This window comes from Budorcas taxicolor, chromosome 21 (genome assembly GCF_023091745.1).
Source record: "Budorcas taxicolor isolate Tak-1 chromosome 21, Takin1.1, whole genome shotgun sequence".
NCBI classification, from domain to species: domain Eukaryota; kingdom Metazoa; phylum Chordata; class Mammalia; order Artiodactyla; family Bovidae; genus Budorcas; species Budorcas taxicolor.
The window spans coordinates 34,269,941-34,288,523 of record NC_068930.1 but is presented as its reverse complement, the minus strand read 5'-3'; the positions used below and the strand labels follow the sequence as shown (position 1 = coordinate 34,288,523).

The window sequence follows — 18,583 nt, the reverse complement described above, 5'->3', positions numbered from 1 at the left end:
GGCTCCGATGCTCCAGCCACCACCTGGGCAGGCTATCACACCCTAGCCACCACCTCAGTGGGCTCCCACGCACCAGGTGCCAGTGAGTTTCCCATGCACAGAGGTGGGGCTGAAATCATAGGTAAGCCCTAGGGACCATGTAACTTATAAAGCAGGGCTGAAATCTCTCCCTGGCTGTGTGAGCTGAAGATTTACACCTCTGCTGCCAGCTTGGTAAATTCAGCACCTGCAGGACATTCAAGCAGACAGTGGGTGCTCCTGTGGCTGGGAGGTCTGGTCTTAGGAGTTGTGGGTTTTGTGGGCACATGCTGTGGGGCTGGGCTGGGCCGGGATCTGAGCTGCCTCCATAGCTCCCTCAGCGAGTCCATGTACATGATTACTGCAGTCCTGGGACCTGACTTCTTGGATCTGGAGGCCTTGGTGCTGGAGGCCTTGTGAAAACAACACCTGAGAAACACCAGGGTTGACTGCTGGCATTCCCGTGGTTGAGGCAGGGCCAAGGGCAGTGCCAACAGTGGACTTCTGATCCCCCACAATGGGTGACGTAATAGAGCATGCTCACCAGTGGACAGTTCTGGCAGAGCAAAACTCAGTGGCTCCTCCGCCAGTGGGAGTGCTCCAAACTCACCTACCTTGCACTGCAGCTCAGAAACACAACTCAGAAATGGATATGGGGGCTTCTACTCCAATAATTAGGGAGCAGTTGAACAGGGCAGTGACAAACACAGAGCAGAGGAGGCTCTGCTCAACATCCAATGCAGGCTCTGAAGACAACACCAGTCACACCTCCTATTCAAGGGGATAATGGCCAGCACACACTAAGGAAAGAGGTGGTAGGCATCCATACTAAAAACAGCCCTTGCACCAAAAATATTAAACCCACTCAGGCTACACAGCCTCCCACACAAAAACAGCCTTCTGAGACTACAACAGATTATGGTTTCTCCTAAACTCATAGAGCAAGAGAAATACAGGTAAAATGAAGAAGCAGAGGGATCATGCCAAATTAAAAGATTAAGATAATTCTCCTGAGAAAAACAATGAAACAGATTTCTTCAGTCTAATAGACACTGAGTTTAAAAAGAAGATACTGAGAATATTGAAGGAATTAAGAAGGATTATTGATAGAAATGCAAGTTACAGTAAAAAACGAATTAGAAATTATAAAAAGGAATCAAGAAAAAAATAGAGAACTCATTTGCCAAGATGAAAGCTAAGCTAAAGGCAGTGAGTAGCAGAATGAATAATGCAGAACAAATATGTGATCTGGAAGATAAAATAATGTAAATCACCCAATCAGAACAGCGGACAGAAAGCCAAACCAAAAAATGAAAGCAATATAATAAGAGTCTATGGGATAACACAGAGTGTGCCAATCTACACATAACAGGGCTCCCAGAAGGAGAAGAAAGAGCAAAGAGGACTGAAAATGGTATTTGAAGAAATTATGGTTGAAAACTTTCCAAACCTGAAGGAGACAGATATCCAGGTTCAGGAAGCACAGAGGGTTCCAAACAAAATGAATCCAAACAGACCTACAACCAAGACATATTAGAGAATTCTAAAGGCATCAAGAGAAAAAGAGTTAAATTACAAAAGAACCCCCATGAGGATGTGAACTTATTTCTCTACAGAAATACTGCAGGCCAGAGGAGAATGACAAGATATATTCAAAGTCCTGAAAGAGAAAAATCTGCAACCTAGGATACTCTACACAGCAAAATTATCATTTAGAATAGAAGGAAAGATAAAGAATTTCCCAGACAAGTAAAAACTAAAAGACTATAGCAACACTAAATGTATAATAAAGTAAATATTGAAAGGTCTTCTCTAAATAGAAGACTCTGTAAGGAAAATCACAATTAGAAAGTAAATCACTTAAATAAGCCAGTACATAGATCTAAAAAAAATAAAAAATAAAAAAATTTCTGTGAAAGAGATGATAACCACAATTAACAATAAAAGGATGAAATGAAGATGTAAAAGAGGACATCAAAATCCTAAAACGTTGGAGATGAGAGTAGGAAAATGTAGATTTTTTTTTCTAGAATCTGTTTGAGACTGTATGACTATCAGTCTAAAGCAAGTAGATACGGGAAGTGGTTAACATACTTGAAAAACAGGGTGACCACAAATCAAAAACATAGAGTCACAAAAAGCAAAAACCAAAAAGTAGCACAATACTAGAGAAAATTATCAAACCACAAAAGGAAAAGCAAAACGGAAGAAAGAAAGGGTCAAAGAAGAAATATAAAGTCAATGGGGAAATAAGGTTTAAAATGGCAGTAAAACATATCTGTAAATAATTACCACAAACGTCAATAGGCTAAATGCTCCAATCAAAATACACAGTAGGAGACTGATTTAAAAATAAAAAGCAAGAAAACAAGGGACTACAGTATGCTGCCTGCGAGAGATTTACATTAGGGCAAAGGCAACACAGAGTGAAAATGAGGGAATGGACAAACATATTTCATGCAAAAAGAAATGACAAGCAACACAGGTCACAACACTCATATCAGAAAAAACAGACTTTAAAACAAAGGTTATAAGCAAATAAGACATAGAAGCAATCTAAGTGAACACTGACAGATGAATGGATTAAGATCAGATGTGTGTTTATATATATGTATGTGTCATATACACACACAAACAAAATGAGATACTATTCCTCCAGAAAAAAGAGCACAAGAATGCCATTTGCAGCAACATGAAGGAGCTGGAGATTATCATACCAAGTGAAGTAAGTCAGAGAAAGACAAATATCATACAGTATAATGTGTGGAATATAAAAAAGTTATACAAATGAATTTATTTATACAACAGAAACAGACTCACAGACATAGAAAACAAACATATAGTTACCAAAGGAAAAGGTTTGGCACGGAAGGATAAATTAGGAATTTGGGAGTAACACACATACATTACTATATATAAAATAGATAAACAACAAGGACCTATATTTGATAATAACATATAGGAAAAAAAAATCTGAAAAAGAATATATATATTCATATATATATGTGTGTATATATATAAAACCGAATCACTTTGCTGTACCTTGAAGCTAACACATTGTCAATCAACTATACATCAATTAAAAATAAATTTAAAAATAAATCAATTAAAAAGAAAAACAAAGGTTATAAAGAAATATACTACATAATGATAAAAGGATCAATATAAGGAGAGGATATTACACTTTTCAACGTACATGTACCCAATATAGGAGCACTCAAATACACAAAACACTAACAGACATAAAAGGAAAAACTGATGGGAATACAAGAATAGTAAAAGACTTTAACAATGGTTACATCAACAGACAGATCTGTGAGACAGAAATAGCAATAAGGCAAGAGATACTAAATGGTAAAACATAACAGCTACACTTGATATTTTCAAGATATTACATCCAAAAAAGGGAAAATATACATAATTTTCAAGTGCATATGGAACATTCTCTAGGACTGACCACATGCTAGGGCACAAAATAAACCTCAACTAAAAGTATAAAAATCATTTCAAGCATCTTTTCTGCCCACAGTGACACAGAAATCAACCACAGAAAAACAAATGAGAAAAAGCCAATTACATGAAGAATAAACAATATGTTACTAAAAAACCAGTAAGTCAACAATGAAATCAAAAGGAAATTTAAAACCTTGAGGGAAATGACAATGAAAATACAACCATAATAAATCTATATGAGATGCAGCAAAAAACAATTCTTAGAGGGAAGGTCATAGTGATAAAGGCCTTTTTAAAGAAACAAGACAAATCTCAAATAAACAACCTAACCCATCGTCTAGAAGAATTAGAAAAAGAGCAAACAAAACCTAAAGCCAGCAGAAGGAAGGAATAAAGGTCAGAGAGAAAATAAAAATTGTTTTAAAAAGCAGGGGGAAAAAAATCAATGAAACCAAGAGCTGGTTCTTTGAAAGCGTAAACAAAATTAACAAACCTCTGGCCATGCTCACCAAGAAGACAGAAGACAAAAACAAAATAAGAAACGAAAGAGGAGAAATCACAATCAGTACTGCAGAAGTATGAGCAATTATATGCCAACAAAATCTACAACTTAGAAGAAACAGACAACTTTCTAGAAGAATACAGCCCACCAGAGCAGAATCAAAAAGAAACAGGATAGACTGGTCACTAAGTAAAATAGCACTTGTCATCTATAAAAACAACAACTCCCTACAAACAAGAGCCCAGGACCAGATGGCTTCACAGGTGAATTCTACCAGACATACAAAGAAAAACTTATACCAATCCTTCTCAAACCCTTCCAAAAGACTGAAGAGGACGGAAAACTCCCAAAGACACTCTATGAAGCCACCATCAACCCAATACCAAAACCAAAGACAATACCAAAAAAGAAAATTACAGGTCAATACTTTTGGTGAATATTAGATGCAAAAATTCTCAAACCAAACCAAAACCAACAACACATAAAAAAAACATCATGCACCATGGTCAAGGAGGATTCATCCCAGGGTCACAAGGATAGTTCAGCACATGCAAGTCAATATGACACACACATCAACAGAGGGCAAAAACCACATGATCACCACAATAGATGCAAAAAAAGCACTTTATAAAATTGAACATCCACTCATGATACAAGTCCTTACAAAAGTGGGTATAGAGGGAATATATCTCAACATAATGAAAGCTATTAATATTTACGACAAACCCACAGCCAATATAATAGTCAAGAGTGAAAAGCTGAAAGTCTTCCCATGAAAATCTGAAACAAGACACGTATACCCACTCTTATCACTTCCATTCAATATAGTATTGGAAATCCAGCTGCAGAAATCAGATAAGAAAAAGAAATAAAAGGTATTCAAATTCAGAGGGAAGAGGTAAAATTGGTATCATCTGCAGATGACATGATAGTATATACAGAAAATCCACACAAAAATTATGAGAATTGACAAATTTGGCAAGGTAGCAGGATACAAAAGTAACATGGAAATTGTTTGCACTTCTTTACACTAACAATGAAATATCAGAATTTTAAAATTTCTTTTAAAATCATATTTTTAAAAATCAATACTTAGGAATAAATCTCACCAAGAATGTGAAAGACTTAAATGCTGAAAGCTAAAAAACATTAGTAAAGGAAATTGAAGATGATTCAAATAAATGGAAAGATGGCCCAAGCTCTTGGATTGGAAGCACACCATTAAAATGGCCACTCTACTACCCAAAGCAATCTATAGATTACTCATGACATTCCTCACAGAACTAGAACAAAAAATCCTAAAATTTATATGGAACCATAAAAGACTCAATTACAAAAGCAATTCTGAGTAAAAAGAACAAAGCTGGAGGTATCACCTTCCCAGGCTTTGAATACTACTACAGAGCTACAGTAATCAAAACAGCATGGTATGGGCAGAATGGCATATGGATCAACAGAACAGAACAGAGAGCCCAGAAATAAAGCCACACACCCATGGCCAATTAATCTCTGACAAAGGAGGCAAGAATATACAATGGAGGAAAGATAGTCTCTTCATTAAGTGCTGATGGGAAAGTTGGACAGTCACACACCAATCAATGACATGAGAACACACCCTCTCACCATACACAAAAATAAACTCAAAATAGCTTAAAGACGGAAATACAAGAGATGACACCATTAAACTCCTAGAAGAGAACACAGGCAAAACCATACCAATGTCTTCTTTTGTCAGTCTCCAAAGCAATGGAAACAAAATATTAAACAAATGAATAAAATAATGCCATTTGCAGCAACATAGATATACCTACAGATTATTAACACTAGTAATTCAGAAAGAGACAGAGAAAGACCACATGATACCACTTGTATGTGGAATCTAAAATACAACACAAATGAACGCATCTACAGAAACAGACCCACAGACCTAGAGAACAGATTTATGGTTGAAGGGGAGTGGACATGGGGAGGAAAGACTGGGAGTTTGAGATAGGCAGATACAAACCATCATAAATACGGGATGGATGCACAACAAGGTCCCACTGCATAGGCCAAGGAACTATATTCAATACCCTCTGATAAGCTATAATGGAAGAGAATATGAAAAAGAATATATATATATATGTATAACTGAATCACTGTGCTATACATCAGAAATTAAACACATAAATCAATTATACTTTAATAAAATTTTTTAAAAAACAGTATGATACTGGCACAAAAACAGACATGCAGATTAACAGAACAGAGAGCCCAGAAATAAACCTACACACTTATGGTCAATTAATCTTCAATAAAGGAATCAAGAATATACAATAGAAAAGACAGTCACTTCAGTGAGTGGTACTGGGAAAACTGGACAGCTACATGTAAAAGAATGAAATTAGAACATCTGTCTCAAACCATGTACAAAAATTAACTCAACATGGATTAAGGACCTAAACTGTAGTACCAGAAACCATAAAACTCCCATAAGAAAACATAAGCAGAACACCCTTTGACATAGATTGTAGCAATATTTTTTTTTTGATCTGTCTCCTAAAGCAAAATAAATAAAAATAAACAAACGAGACCTAATTAAACTTAAAAGCTTTCACTCAGTGAAAGAAACTATCAACAAAATGAAAAGACAACCTTTAGATGGGAGAAATATTTGTAAGACATGACTGACAAGGAGTTAATATTGAAAATATATTAACAGTTTATAAAACTCAACGTCAAAAAAACCACCAGATTAAAAATATGTTCAGAAGACCCGAAGAGATATTTTTCCAAAGAAGACACATGAAGAGATGTTTAACATCATTAATCATCAGAGAGATTAAAATCAAAACAAGGCATCACCTCACACCTCAGAATGTCTATCATCAGAGAGAACACAAATAACAAGTATTGGCAAAGATGTGGAGAAAAGAGAACCCTTGTGCACTGTTGGCAGGACTGTATATTGGTGCAGCCACTGTGGAAAACAGTATGGCTCAAAAAGCGAAAAACAGAATGGGTCAAAAAGCGAAAAACAGAACTACCACGTGACCCAGCAATTCTACTCTGGGTATATACGGGGAAAAAAATGAAAACACTAATTTGAAAAGATACATGCATATCTGTGTTCATAGCAGCCCCGTTTCTAACAGCCAAGATATGGAAACAAACTAAGTGTCCATGAACAGATGAATGGATAAAGAATACGTAGTAGATAAGGGAATACTGCTCAGCCACAAAAGGCATGAAATTCTGCCATTTGCAACGACATGGACGGACTCAGGGATTTTATGCTTAGAGAAATGTCAGACTGAGAAAGACAAATACTGTATGACATCACTCACATATGGAATCTAAAAAACAAATAATGACTACAACAAAAAAGAATCAGATGAGAGAATAAACTAGTGGTTACCAGTGAGAAGAGGGAAGGGAGGAAGGGCAAGTCAGGGACAGGGGATTAAGAAGTACAAGCTATGATGCATAAAATTACAAGGATATATTGTGTGTGTGCATGCTAAGGTGCTTTCAGTGGTGTCCAACTCTTTGTGACCCTTTGGACTGTAGCCCATCAGGCTCCTCAGTCTATGGGAGTCTCCAGGCAAGAATACTGGAGTGGGCTGCCATGTCCTCCAGGATATATTGTACAGCACAGGAAATACAGCCAACATTTTATAACTATAAATGGAATATAACCTTTAAAAACTGTGACTCACTGTTGTATATCTGAAACATATAATAAGGCACATCAACTATATCTCAATAAAAAAAAAAACTTGTGCTAATCATTTAAATGTTTTGTCTTTACTTAAAACATTAAATAGTAAAATTTAAAATACCATAGCAAATTAAGAGAACACAATAGAAAGGTAAAGCCATGTATTTCACTGCCTTCAAGGGCCCTTTCCTTCCCGCTTTTCACGGCCCCGCCGGCCGCACGGCCAGCTCTGCACCTCCTCCACCTTCCCTTCCTGTCCTGCTTTGGCTCCCGTAGCCCCACTTAATATCCTGCAGTGCTCCTCGCGTCCTCATGCCTTTACCAATGCCTCCTGTACCAGCAACACCCCACCCCTCTCCCCGCTATACTTCTGTGAACTCCCGCGCATCCTTCAAGGTGCTGCCCTGGCAGACCTCGACCCGAGCTGCTGCTCGGACGAGGCCCGGGGCTGGGAGGGACTTACTCGAGGAACCTGGTGATGTACTCGCGGCTGCAGCGGGACCAGGTGAGAGGCGCAGCGTCGTACAGGAGCTGTGGAGACATGATGAAAGGCCGTTTCCCAACGGGCTCACAGTCATTGCCGCTTCCGTCATGCTGAATGCCAAAACTGCGTGAGAGCACAGGCCCCAGGGGCGGGTGAGCCGGCGGGAAGCCCGCCTGCCCACTCCCTCCCTCAGGGGTCTGCGAGGTGCTGGGTTCCGGCTCTGCCACCAAACCACCGTGTGGCTGGGGGAAAGTCACACTCCACCTCTGAACCTCCGTTTCCTTAAGGTAAAACGTGGGTGTGACAACCAGTGTCCCCGGGGCCCTCCAGCAGCTGATCCTGAACTGAACCACAGACCAGCCCACCAGGGACCACACAGCAGCCCAGCGCCTGTGCTGAGCTGGCCAACAATGGCCGGCCAGGTGGCACCCAGGGGGCCCACGGTGGCCCCTGCAGCCTCACTGGCACCAAGAACAGTCTGACAGGGTTCCTCCCCACCCCAGGTCCTATCCAAGGCTGTGCAGTGGAGTTAGGGGGTCCGAGCTGCCACACCACAGGAAAGGTCTTGGAGACCATCCTTGGAAAGGCACAAACACAATCATGTGTGCTGAGCACTTCCTATGTGCCAGGCATCAGACTAAGCTCTTTCCAGAAACACTATCTCACTCAGTCCTCAGTGATGAGCCAACCCCTCTGACCAACAGCACTCTCTGGGAGCCTGCCCTCGTGGGCTCCCAGACCATCTAAGATGCTGCCATACTCATAGCTAAACAGTCCAGGCACAGATGGCTGAGGGCAGGGGCCATGCTTAGGCATGACAGCCTTACACGGAGGTGTCCAATAGAGGGAGCCTTTCACATCCCTGAATCCAACTCCCTCAACCAACAAGGAGCACACAGAAGCCCAGAGAGGGCAGGGAACTTGCCTAGGGTCCCAGAGTAATTAGGAATGGGGTGGGAGGGACCAAGAGCCAAAAATGCAAGCACTGAGGGCAACAGGGAGGGACAAAGACCTGTGGTGACTTTCTGGCCCATCTCAATCCCACTTAAGACTTAGTCCTCTCCTGTGTAACAGGGAAGCAGCCTGGCTGTGGGGTGGGGACAGGGCAAGGACAGAATGTGGCTAGGTTGGGCTCATTCCTCAAGACAGGACTCCCTTCCCTGGGATTGCAGGGGCCATCAGCCTGGCTGGCTGGTGCCTCCAGGTTGGGAGGTGAGGTTCTTAGTGTGGCAGTGGGGGTGGCAGGGTACCTGTGCCCGAGCTCGTGGGCCACGGTGAAGGCCAAGGGCAGGCCTGTGTCCTCGTTGATGTTGCAGCTGCGGTGCGGCTGGCACATGCCCGCCACGTGGGACAGGCCCAGGGTCTCACAGGGTTGGTTCATGGCCGCACACAGGTCCTTCCTGCACATGCAGAGAGAAGGGGGCCCTCAGACTGACCTGGCCTGGAGCCAGGCCCTCCCAAGCTGAGGGGGCCAGAGAAGGACCCCTGCTGACTCTGAGGGAGGGTGGGAGCAAGAAGGATGCTTCTCCTATCGCTCTCAGACCGGCCCAGGAGCCTTCGGGAAGCAGTGACCCTTATTCACACAAGATACCTCTCTGGGCCTGGGGAGCAGGCCCATGCACAGACAGTTTGGGTTACTACCCCAGTGAGAAGCTGCTGGAGCTCAGCAAAGGGAGATATTAATAACTCTACCTCAAGTTCAGAAATACTGCCTTGAACTGATTAGGAGCTGTCAGAAGGTGGGGTCATGTTGGAGTGGGGAAGTACGGGAGTGGGATTTTCTGGTTATAAAAGAACAGCACAGGCGATCCTTCTAACGGAGCCATTCCACACACAGACTGGGCAATGGGAACAGAAATCACACGTGTGAGAACACTGCAGAAGACTAAATACACACACAAAGAAGTGTATGTAAAATCAGTGAAACCCGAGTATGCTCTGTGGATCGTATCAGCGTCAGTTTTCTGCTTGGGATATAACTACAGTTATGCCAGATGCTGGGGGCTTTCTTAGTGGCTCAGATGGTAAAGAATCTGCCTGCAATGCAGGAGTGAAAGTGTTAGTCCCTCAGTCGTGTCCAACTCTTTGTGATCCCATGGACTGTAGCCCGCCAGGCTCCTCTGTCCATGGAATTCTCCAGGCAAGAATACTGGAGTGGGTTGCCATTTCCTTCTCCAGGGGATCATCCCAACCCAGGGGTCGAACCTGGGTCTCCCACACTGCAGGCAGATTCTTTACCACCTAAGCCACCAGGGGAGAGCCAGGTTCAACCCCTGAGTCAGGAAGGTTCCACGGAGAAGAGAATGGCTATCCATTCCAGTATTCTTGCCTAGCGCTTGGCAGGCTACAGTCCATGGAATCACAAAGAGGTGGACACAACTGAGGGACTAACACTTTCACGTTCACACCAGATGTTACCACTGTGGGAAACTGGATGAAGTATAGACGGTACCTCCCTGTAGTATTCCTGACAACTGCATGAGAATTCACGATGAACAGCTCACAATGAACATTTACAGTAAAAAGCTCTCCCCAAGTGCTACTGAAATCCTGTCTTGGATCAAAGGTGTGGAAACCCTCCTCCAGATGAGGCTCCTGAGAGCAGGGCCATGTCTGCCCCCCTCCTGGGGCTTCTCCCCGAGGGTCAGGTGGCACCTCCCTCCCATGCAGGCTCTCCCAGCTGCAATCTGGGCCCCTCCCCTCCCAGCACCTGGTGAGCAGAATGGCCGTGTCGTGGTGCAGCGGGTGGGCATCCCCCTTCATGTTGATGCTTTTCTGCCACTTGCAGAAGCTCCTCAGAGTGTTGTCTGCATGGTGAGAGATCTTCAGGTCCTCCTGCGGGCAGAGAGCACAGCCACTGAAGCCCTCCCCCAGAGCTCTGAAGGGTCAGGCCAAATTCTCCTCCACAGGAAGGCGGGGGAGAGAGGCCCAGGGGTGGCAGCGGGCAGACCTGTGGGCCCCAGGCCAGTCTCTGGTCTGACCACCCCTCCCACAGGCACCTGCCAGAGGGGACCTAAGAGAGGGTCAGCCAGGGGTGGGGGTGACAGATGACACTGCTTGGGCCAAGGAGGCTCTGGATGTGCCCTTCCACACAAGGTGGCTCAGGTGAGTGGCAGAAGGGCTCTGGCTGGCGATGCCCATCCCAGGGGCAGTGTAAGGTCACATGACTTCTCACCTCCTCATCTTCCAGCAGGATCAGGCGCACGACGGTGATGTGGATGGGGTTCCCGATGCTAGGGTCATGAAACAGACCGGCCACCTACCCAAGAAATAAGGGTCAGGCTGTCACCTCAGATATACGACACTGGCAGCCTCTGCTCACCTCCAACCCACCTGGAGGGATGCACACCCACGTTCATACACAGGGGAGCTCACACAGTACATGCACCCCATACATGAAAGTACTCACACCTGAACACATACTTCCCCAGCCCAGCATCGGCAGAACCTGGAGGGGACGAGAGGGCCTCCCAGGCTCTGGGCTCCCGAGCACCTGTTTGGAATCCTATTCCCCAGCTTGCACCTCCAGATGCTGGCTGGTTGGCCCATCTCAGGGCCTTCCTCTGTCCTGGGCTGGGATGGCCCTGCTGCCCCCTCTTGCCCTGGGGAGGCTGGGACCAGCATCCCAGGGGTGAGCCCTCTCATGAGGCAGGAACTGGGCACAGCCTAGGGGAGGGATAGAGGCAGGCAAGGCCCATCTTCCCTGGGGCTGACAGCCACAGGGCCAAGAGGGCAGGTGTGCAGCCCCCTCAGAGGCCCCCAGAGCTAACCCCACTCAGCCCCAAGGCAGAAGGCTATCCCCAAAGATGAGTGGGCCAAGGTGCAGGGAAATGGCAGGTAAAGCTGTCTTCTCTTAAAGTCCCCTCAGGACAAGGAAGAAGCCAGCCCATGAGTGGAGATGGGGGTCAGAGATGTCAGGCAGAGATGTCAGGACGCATCAGTTTTGAGTTGGCTTCTAGCAATTCCATCAAGAAAAATATATTCAAATAGGAATGGAGAAAACATGTACTGTTAAGAGGGCACAAAAGCCCCTGATAAGGGGATGAATCATACTTTCAGAGCTCAAGGTCGGGAATGGTGAAGTCAGTGATGTAATAATGTGCCTCCCTCACCTCCACGCACATGCTGGGTCCTGGGGGCCCCTCTGCACTGCCTGCCTCCCCCATGTCAACCAATTCTGCCTCCAAAATTTTGTCCTCTAGCCCATCTGCAGCCCTGCAGCCCTGCAGCCCAGCCATTTGTCTCTGAATGCAAACCCAATCACATTATGTCTTTGCTTAAAACCAGTGGGTCTTCACTGTACACAGATAAAGACAAATGTCCTAAGCCTGGTACACAGGCCTGTGTAGTCCGTCCCTGTCCACCGCTATGGCCTCACTCTTCACCTCAAACTCCCTCACTCCCTGGCTCTAACCACTCTGTCTGGCTTTCTCTCAAAATCCCATGATCCTTCCTACACAGGGCCTTAGCAGATGCTGTGCCCTCAGCCTAGAACACCTTCCCAAGTTATCTTTTACCCTTTCTCCAGCTCTCGCTCCTCCACCATGTCTTCTAAGAGCTTTTATTCTACCCAACACTCCCAAGCCACCATGAACCTGTCTTCTCTAGGACCCCCTCCATCACACTTTCACATTTATCAGTTTCATTAACATCTCTCTCCCCTTCCAGACCGTAAGCTCCATGGGCTCCCTCTGATCTGTCCAGGTTCCTAGCACATTATGGACTCAAGAAACAGTTGCTGAATGAATGAATGAAGCTTGAGCGCTTGTTTTTTCCAATGCATTATCTCATTCAAAAAAAAAAAAAAAAAGTAAAAATGCAGAGTCCCCTGGAGAAAATCAAAAGAAAAAAGTTTTCCTAGACAACATGCAAGTGAGCTTGGCAGCAGACCCCAACAAAGAGGCTCCAAAGGAAGAGAAGCCCCTGAAGGTCTGCTAGGACCTGTCCTAGCAACTAGCCCACCTTATGTCCCGAGTCAGGGCTGGGACAGCTTCCTGCCACCACAAAGTCCCCCTATTGTCTAGAACACTTTTCACTGTCCCCCAAGAAGTACAGAGGTGAAACATGCTGGGAGGTACTAGAGGAAGGCAGGGTCATTAATTGTTGACTAAATCAACCAGTGAGTGTCTGTTTACGGCCTGAGGTCAGGGTGGTTATCTTAACTAGATAAACTATACCCAGGAAAGACAAGCCCTATTCTGGTGCAGGCCCAGAGAGCAAGCTGGGGTAGGCAGTGTTCATGAAAGTAAGATCTGGGGGTTACCAGTGACTACAAGCTCCCAATGAGCTAACAGTATGACAAAAGCCACTCAAAAAGGGCCCTTGACCTCAGAGCACACGAACAGAATTGGGGGTGCAAAAATGGGGGGGACCTCTCTTGTTACGCTCAGAATAGACCTACCTGAGCTACTGGACTCAGACCTGGGTCTGGCACACTGACCAACTGGTAGCCTGTAGGAGGCCCTGGTAAAGAGGGTGAGGCTGTCCTGAAGGTGACTGTGGGGCTGAAGAGCAGATATTCAGTAGCCACAACAGCAGCTAACACTGACCGAGCCTAACACACCTGGTCCTCGCACTGGGAGTGTCACGTGCCTTAGCTCACTTCATTTTCGCACCTCTCAGGCAGGCATAAGTATCGCCATCTTACAGATGGAACAACTGAGGCTCCAAGAGAGGCTGAATACGGGATCAGAGACCCAGATCTGATTGCATCAAAGTTTCTGCTCTCAAGTTTGGAAAGCGCTGCCTGCCTCCTCTCTGATGGATGGATTCTAAACGTGTACAGCTTTGGAGGCTCTGAGGAGTACTGCAATAAAGTTTGTTACTTTTTAGTTCTTTGGCCCATTTTTTGATTGGGTCGTTTATTTTTCTGGAATTGAGCTGCAGAAGTTGCTTGTATATTTTTGAGATTAGTTGTTTGTCAGTTGCTTCATTTGCTATTATTTTCTCCCATTCTGAAGGCTGTCTTTTCACCTTGCTTATAGTTTCCTTTGTTGTGCAAAAGCTTTTAATTTTAATTAGGTCCCATTTGTTTATTTTTGCTTTTATTTCCAGCATTCTAGGAAGTGGGTCATAGAGGATCCTGCTATGATTTATGTCAGAGAGTGTTTTGCCTATATTTTCCTCTAGGAGTTTTATAGTTTCTGGTCTTACGTTTAGATCTTTAATCCATTTTGAGTTTGTATGGTGTTAGAAAGTGTTCTAGTTTCATTCTTTTACAAGTGGTTGACCAGTTTTCCCAGCACCACTTGTTAAAGAGATTGTCTTTTCTCCATTGTATATTCTTGCCTCCTTTGTTGAAGATAAGGTGTCCATAGGTGTGTGGATTTATCTCTGGGCTTTCTGTTTTGTTCCATTGATCTATATTTGTCTTTGTGCCAGTACCATACTGTCTTGATGACTGTGGCTTTGTAGTAGAGCCTGAAGTCAGGCAGGTTAACCCTGTGTTGCCAAACTTTCAAAAGTGCTATCTTTCTTCACAGAATATTTATTAGCATCTCTTGGAACAAGTACTCCCCAGAATATTCTTTGGGAAATGCTACAAGGCAGAGCTTCCCAAGCCTAGGATCTTATTCTTAAGCATCCATCACCATGTCCTTGGTACAGAGCTGACACTCAGCACTCATGTCAGCCTTACATGAACAAACATCTGCTCCAGGGGAAAAAGGGGGTAGGTTCTCCTCACTCCCACCAACCTGTTCCCTCATCCCTCTAGCACACCCTGGCCACCACAGCTACCCAGCTGTCCCTCTCTGGGGCAGGCTAAGAGGCAGAGAGGACTGAGTGGGGCTTTGGAAGCAGATAAATCTGAGCTCCAGTCCCAGCTCTGCCACTCACTAGTTCTGGGACCTTGAGAAGTTCCTTGGACTCCCTGATCTGTTGTTCCTTCAACTACACAATGGGGCTGAGGCTTAGATGAGGCACTGGGTGGGAAACACTGGCCAAGTAGCAGGTGTTCAGAAGCCTCAGCCCTAACACCCAGTCCAGCCCCCTTGGAGGCTGGCTGCCTGCCACCCATGCCCCTATCATTTCCTGGAGTCTCCCTGTAGGGTATCTGTCACTGTTAGCCTCATAGGTGCCTCCACTCTGTCCTGACCAATGCTGGACTTGCCAGCTCACGAAAATAATGTCACTGTCCAGAGCATGTGACTGTGAAAGCCAGACCCTCCCTCCTCCAGGGTGGGGCTCATAAGGTAAATGCCTGTGTCCTGTGGGCCTAGACAGGGAGGCGGGAAGGGGCCCTTCTCTGGGGTCAAATCCTTGACCCCTGGCACACAGGGGATGTCACAGGGGAGCCTGGAGGGCTCGATACCATTCCACATGGAACACTCAGTAAAAGTGAGGCTGATGAACCCAGCCTTTGTGGCTCCAGCAAAGCTCCTAGGCCTCTTTCAGGCTGAGCCTGCAAGGGGAGGATTCTGGTGGCCTGCAAACCTGGTCTTGCCCCTCTACCCCACCCTACCCCAGCCAAGGAGCAGGGCCCTGCTGTCCAGCAACAATCCCTCTGGAACCCTGGCGGTTAGTGGCTTGTCTCCCTGGGCAGGCAAGGCTAAATGGAGGCTTGGCTGGGCTTTAGAGACCTCAGGTGCCAGGCAGAAGGCTATGGCCTTTATTCCATTAGGAGGAGGGAGCCAACATGGGTGGCCAAGTTGGGCAGGGACTGGCCCAGAGCTGAGCTTGCCAATGTAGACTCGAGCAGTGGGGGCATGATGGCCACAGATAGAGCCCCTTCCTTTCTCTGACCCTTGGCTTCATGGCTATAAAAGAAGTGGCCAGACCTTAGATGACCCAGAGCATGCACTTCCTTGACTGTTTTGGGGGTGAAAGGCTGATATGGGGGAGGTCACAACACATGACACTGGCCACACCACCTGCAGGGCGCACATACCCGGCCTGCTCTCAGTCACCTAGCCCAGACAGAAAACCATGCTGTTCAGTGGGTAGCCTGCTAAGAATGCCAAGGGCAGAGATCTCCTCTCCCTGGGGGCGCAGGAGGCAGCTCGGCTGCCTGAGGCCTCCCACCTGCACAACCTGGGGCAGCAGCTGGGAGGGACTGGCTGGCACTAAAGGAGTGGGAATCACCAGCTTCGACCTGCCACAGTGCCCCAGGTAGGACTTGGGAGATCGGGGCTCCTGTCCGGCTCTGTCCTGGCCTAGCCTTGTGACCTGGGCAAGTCAGTCACCCTCACGGGGTCCAGTTATTTCGACTGTCCTATGGGATCAAGAGAAGTATGCCAACCCTATTATACCACCCAAGTATTACTGTCATCCCCAGTTCACGGCTGAGAAAGCTAAGACAAGTAATGTGGCTTGCCCAAGGTCACAGGTCCTTCTAACTCTAATGCCTGCTGACGGCTCAGGCAGGGGCTCATCTGATTGGGCATTTCCACGTCCCCAGCGACCAGCCCAGGTCCCAGCACAGGGAGGGAGGTGCTTGTTTAGAGTGGTGTGGATGGGCCAACCAGTCTACAGGCTCCTCCAGGCAGGCACAAGGTCGAGGTTGCTTCATCCCCTCTTCCCCTCACTCTGGTCCTAGCAGTGGGCAGAGGCTGCTGCAGTGGGGTGCCATGACCTCCAGTGGTGTCTCACATCTGCCCAGGTTCTCTCCCAGTGACTCAGGAGCTGGAAGCCTGTACCCAGCATGAAGCCTGGGGTATGTACCCTTTGGGGTTTCCCAACACCACCTCCTGGCAGCCCTCACCACCCCCCCCCCCCAAATGCCGCCTGTGGCAGCCTCACCATGTTCATGATGGTCAGCACGTAGCTCTCGACATTCGGCTGCCCGTGGTACTCCACCATTTTGGCGTCTGCTACCACCAGGGTCTCCACCCACTTCTCTTTGCTGACCGAGCGCTGGTATCGATGCCTCAGCCGCTGCCGCCGCTGTTCCCAACGTTCCCGCTGGGGCTCCAGCTCTGGAAACTCTGTGGGCCCAGAAGGGGTGGGGGCTAGCTGCCAGGAGGCTGGCCCAGGACACATGTCTCAAGGACCTCTCTCTGGGTCAGTGGGAACAGTGCTGGGATCAGAGACAAGGGGCCCACACTCCCAGGGTGACTCTGCCCGACCTGTGCTGTGTGGCCCTGACCTAGTCACTTCCCTTGTCTGACCCTGGGGCTGCCTGACAATAAATAGATAAGCCTAGCAGCCTCAGAGGATGACTTCGATGGGGCTATGAACACGGTGAAGCACTGAGCCTGTGAGGCGAGCTCCTGGGCCCGTATCTCCCTATGCTGATCCACTCCTGCTAAGGGGTAAGTACCTCCCAGCACACACAGACCTCTCAACCTAACCCCCAGCCTGGGGAGGCTGGCCAAGAGCCCAGCCAGCTGACCTCCCTGGAGACCTGCCTCACTGCCCCAGGCTGCCCCCCAGATCAGAGGAGGAAGCATATCTATGAAGCTGGGGAAACCGAGGGCAAGAAGAAAGCCTCGGTGAATATCTGTCCCAGGAAAGAGAGTCCCTAGCCGTGGGCAGCTTGTGAAGCTGGAGCATTCCATAGACCCCAGCAGCCTTTAGCAGGCAGCTCCTTACCTGGACTGGCCCAGCATGGACTGGCCACTCTGCAGAAGAGGTGCTGGGTCCCACACTCTAGGCCCCCAATAACAGAGGTCAATTTTTCTGGGGTGAGACCAGAGTGGGGAGGGGAGGGAGGTTCCTACCTAGTTGTCCTGCTGAGGTTGCGTATGGCCCAGTCTTGCCTGGACACTCAGGGAAGAATGGCTGCCACAGCTAAAGGTGTCACAGGCAGGGGGCAGGGAGGGGACACGGAGAGACTGAGCCCTGAGGTGGGGAGGCAGATGGGCTGGTGGTGAGTGGGGTCAGTCCAGGGGATGAGCTGGGGCAGGCCCGACAGGCAGAGGCCTCAGGCCCATCGCACATGGAGGGCACAGGCTATGATGATGTGGCTGTTGGTTTGTCTGTGTCCCTTCAGTCCAAGAGGAGCTGGGCATGGGGGTGCTAACAGGGGTTTCTAGAAAGGCCCCTCCATGGTCCAAGACTCATCCCCTACCCCAGAGCTGGTGGCAGAGAAACACACCTTTCACCCCACAGGTGCCTGGAGCCCTGGAGTCCCCCGGCTCTGCCCACTTCTCGGGGGCTTGGCGCTTGTATACCACGTGGGGCTGGGCGTGGCCAGGCCGGGCAGGGACGCCATCTAGGGGCTCAATGAAGTAGTCCTCATTGGAGAGCTGGAACACACCTTTCTGGGAAAGAAGCACCAAGGTCACACGGGGAGGACCAGCACTCAGCTGCCCTCCCCAACCCCCAGAGGCCTGTCCTGCCCAGCAGAGCCACCACACCAACTGCCCCCAGACACACTGTGCTTTCCTCCCTTTAGACCTTTGCTCGCTCTGTAGCCTCTGGCTGGAACGTCCCTCCTTACCGCCTTACCCAGCCAAAGGCTTCTAGACTGAGCGCAGAAGCCCTC

The 18,583-nt window shown here is 47.2% G+C and overlaps 1 protein-coding gene across 1 annotated transcript in view; it reads right to left on the bottom strand.

The window, feature by feature from the left end:
* The window catches only part of ADAMTS7 (ADAM metallopeptidase with thrombospondin type 1 motif 7), a 56,776-nt gene that overhangs the window by 26,193 nt on the left and 12,000 nt on the right, over positions 1-18,583 (bottom strand). Inside the window, exons 3-8 of the mRNA XM_052659752.1 lie at positions 18,194-18,359; positions 16,897-17,081; positions 11,333-11,416; positions 10,868-10,992; positions 9,408-9,557; positions 8,137-8,280 (exon numbers count right to left, since the gene is read on the bottom strand). Coding sequence (XP_052515712.1) covers positions 8,137-8,280; positions 9,408-9,557; positions 10,868-10,992; positions 11,333-11,416; positions 16,897-17,081; positions 18,194-18,359 — 854 coding nt within the window. The remainder of the gene's footprint in view (positions 1-8,136; positions 8,281-9,407; positions 9,558-10,867; positions 10,993-11,332; positions 11,417-16,896; positions 17,082-18,193; positions 18,360-18,583) is intronic.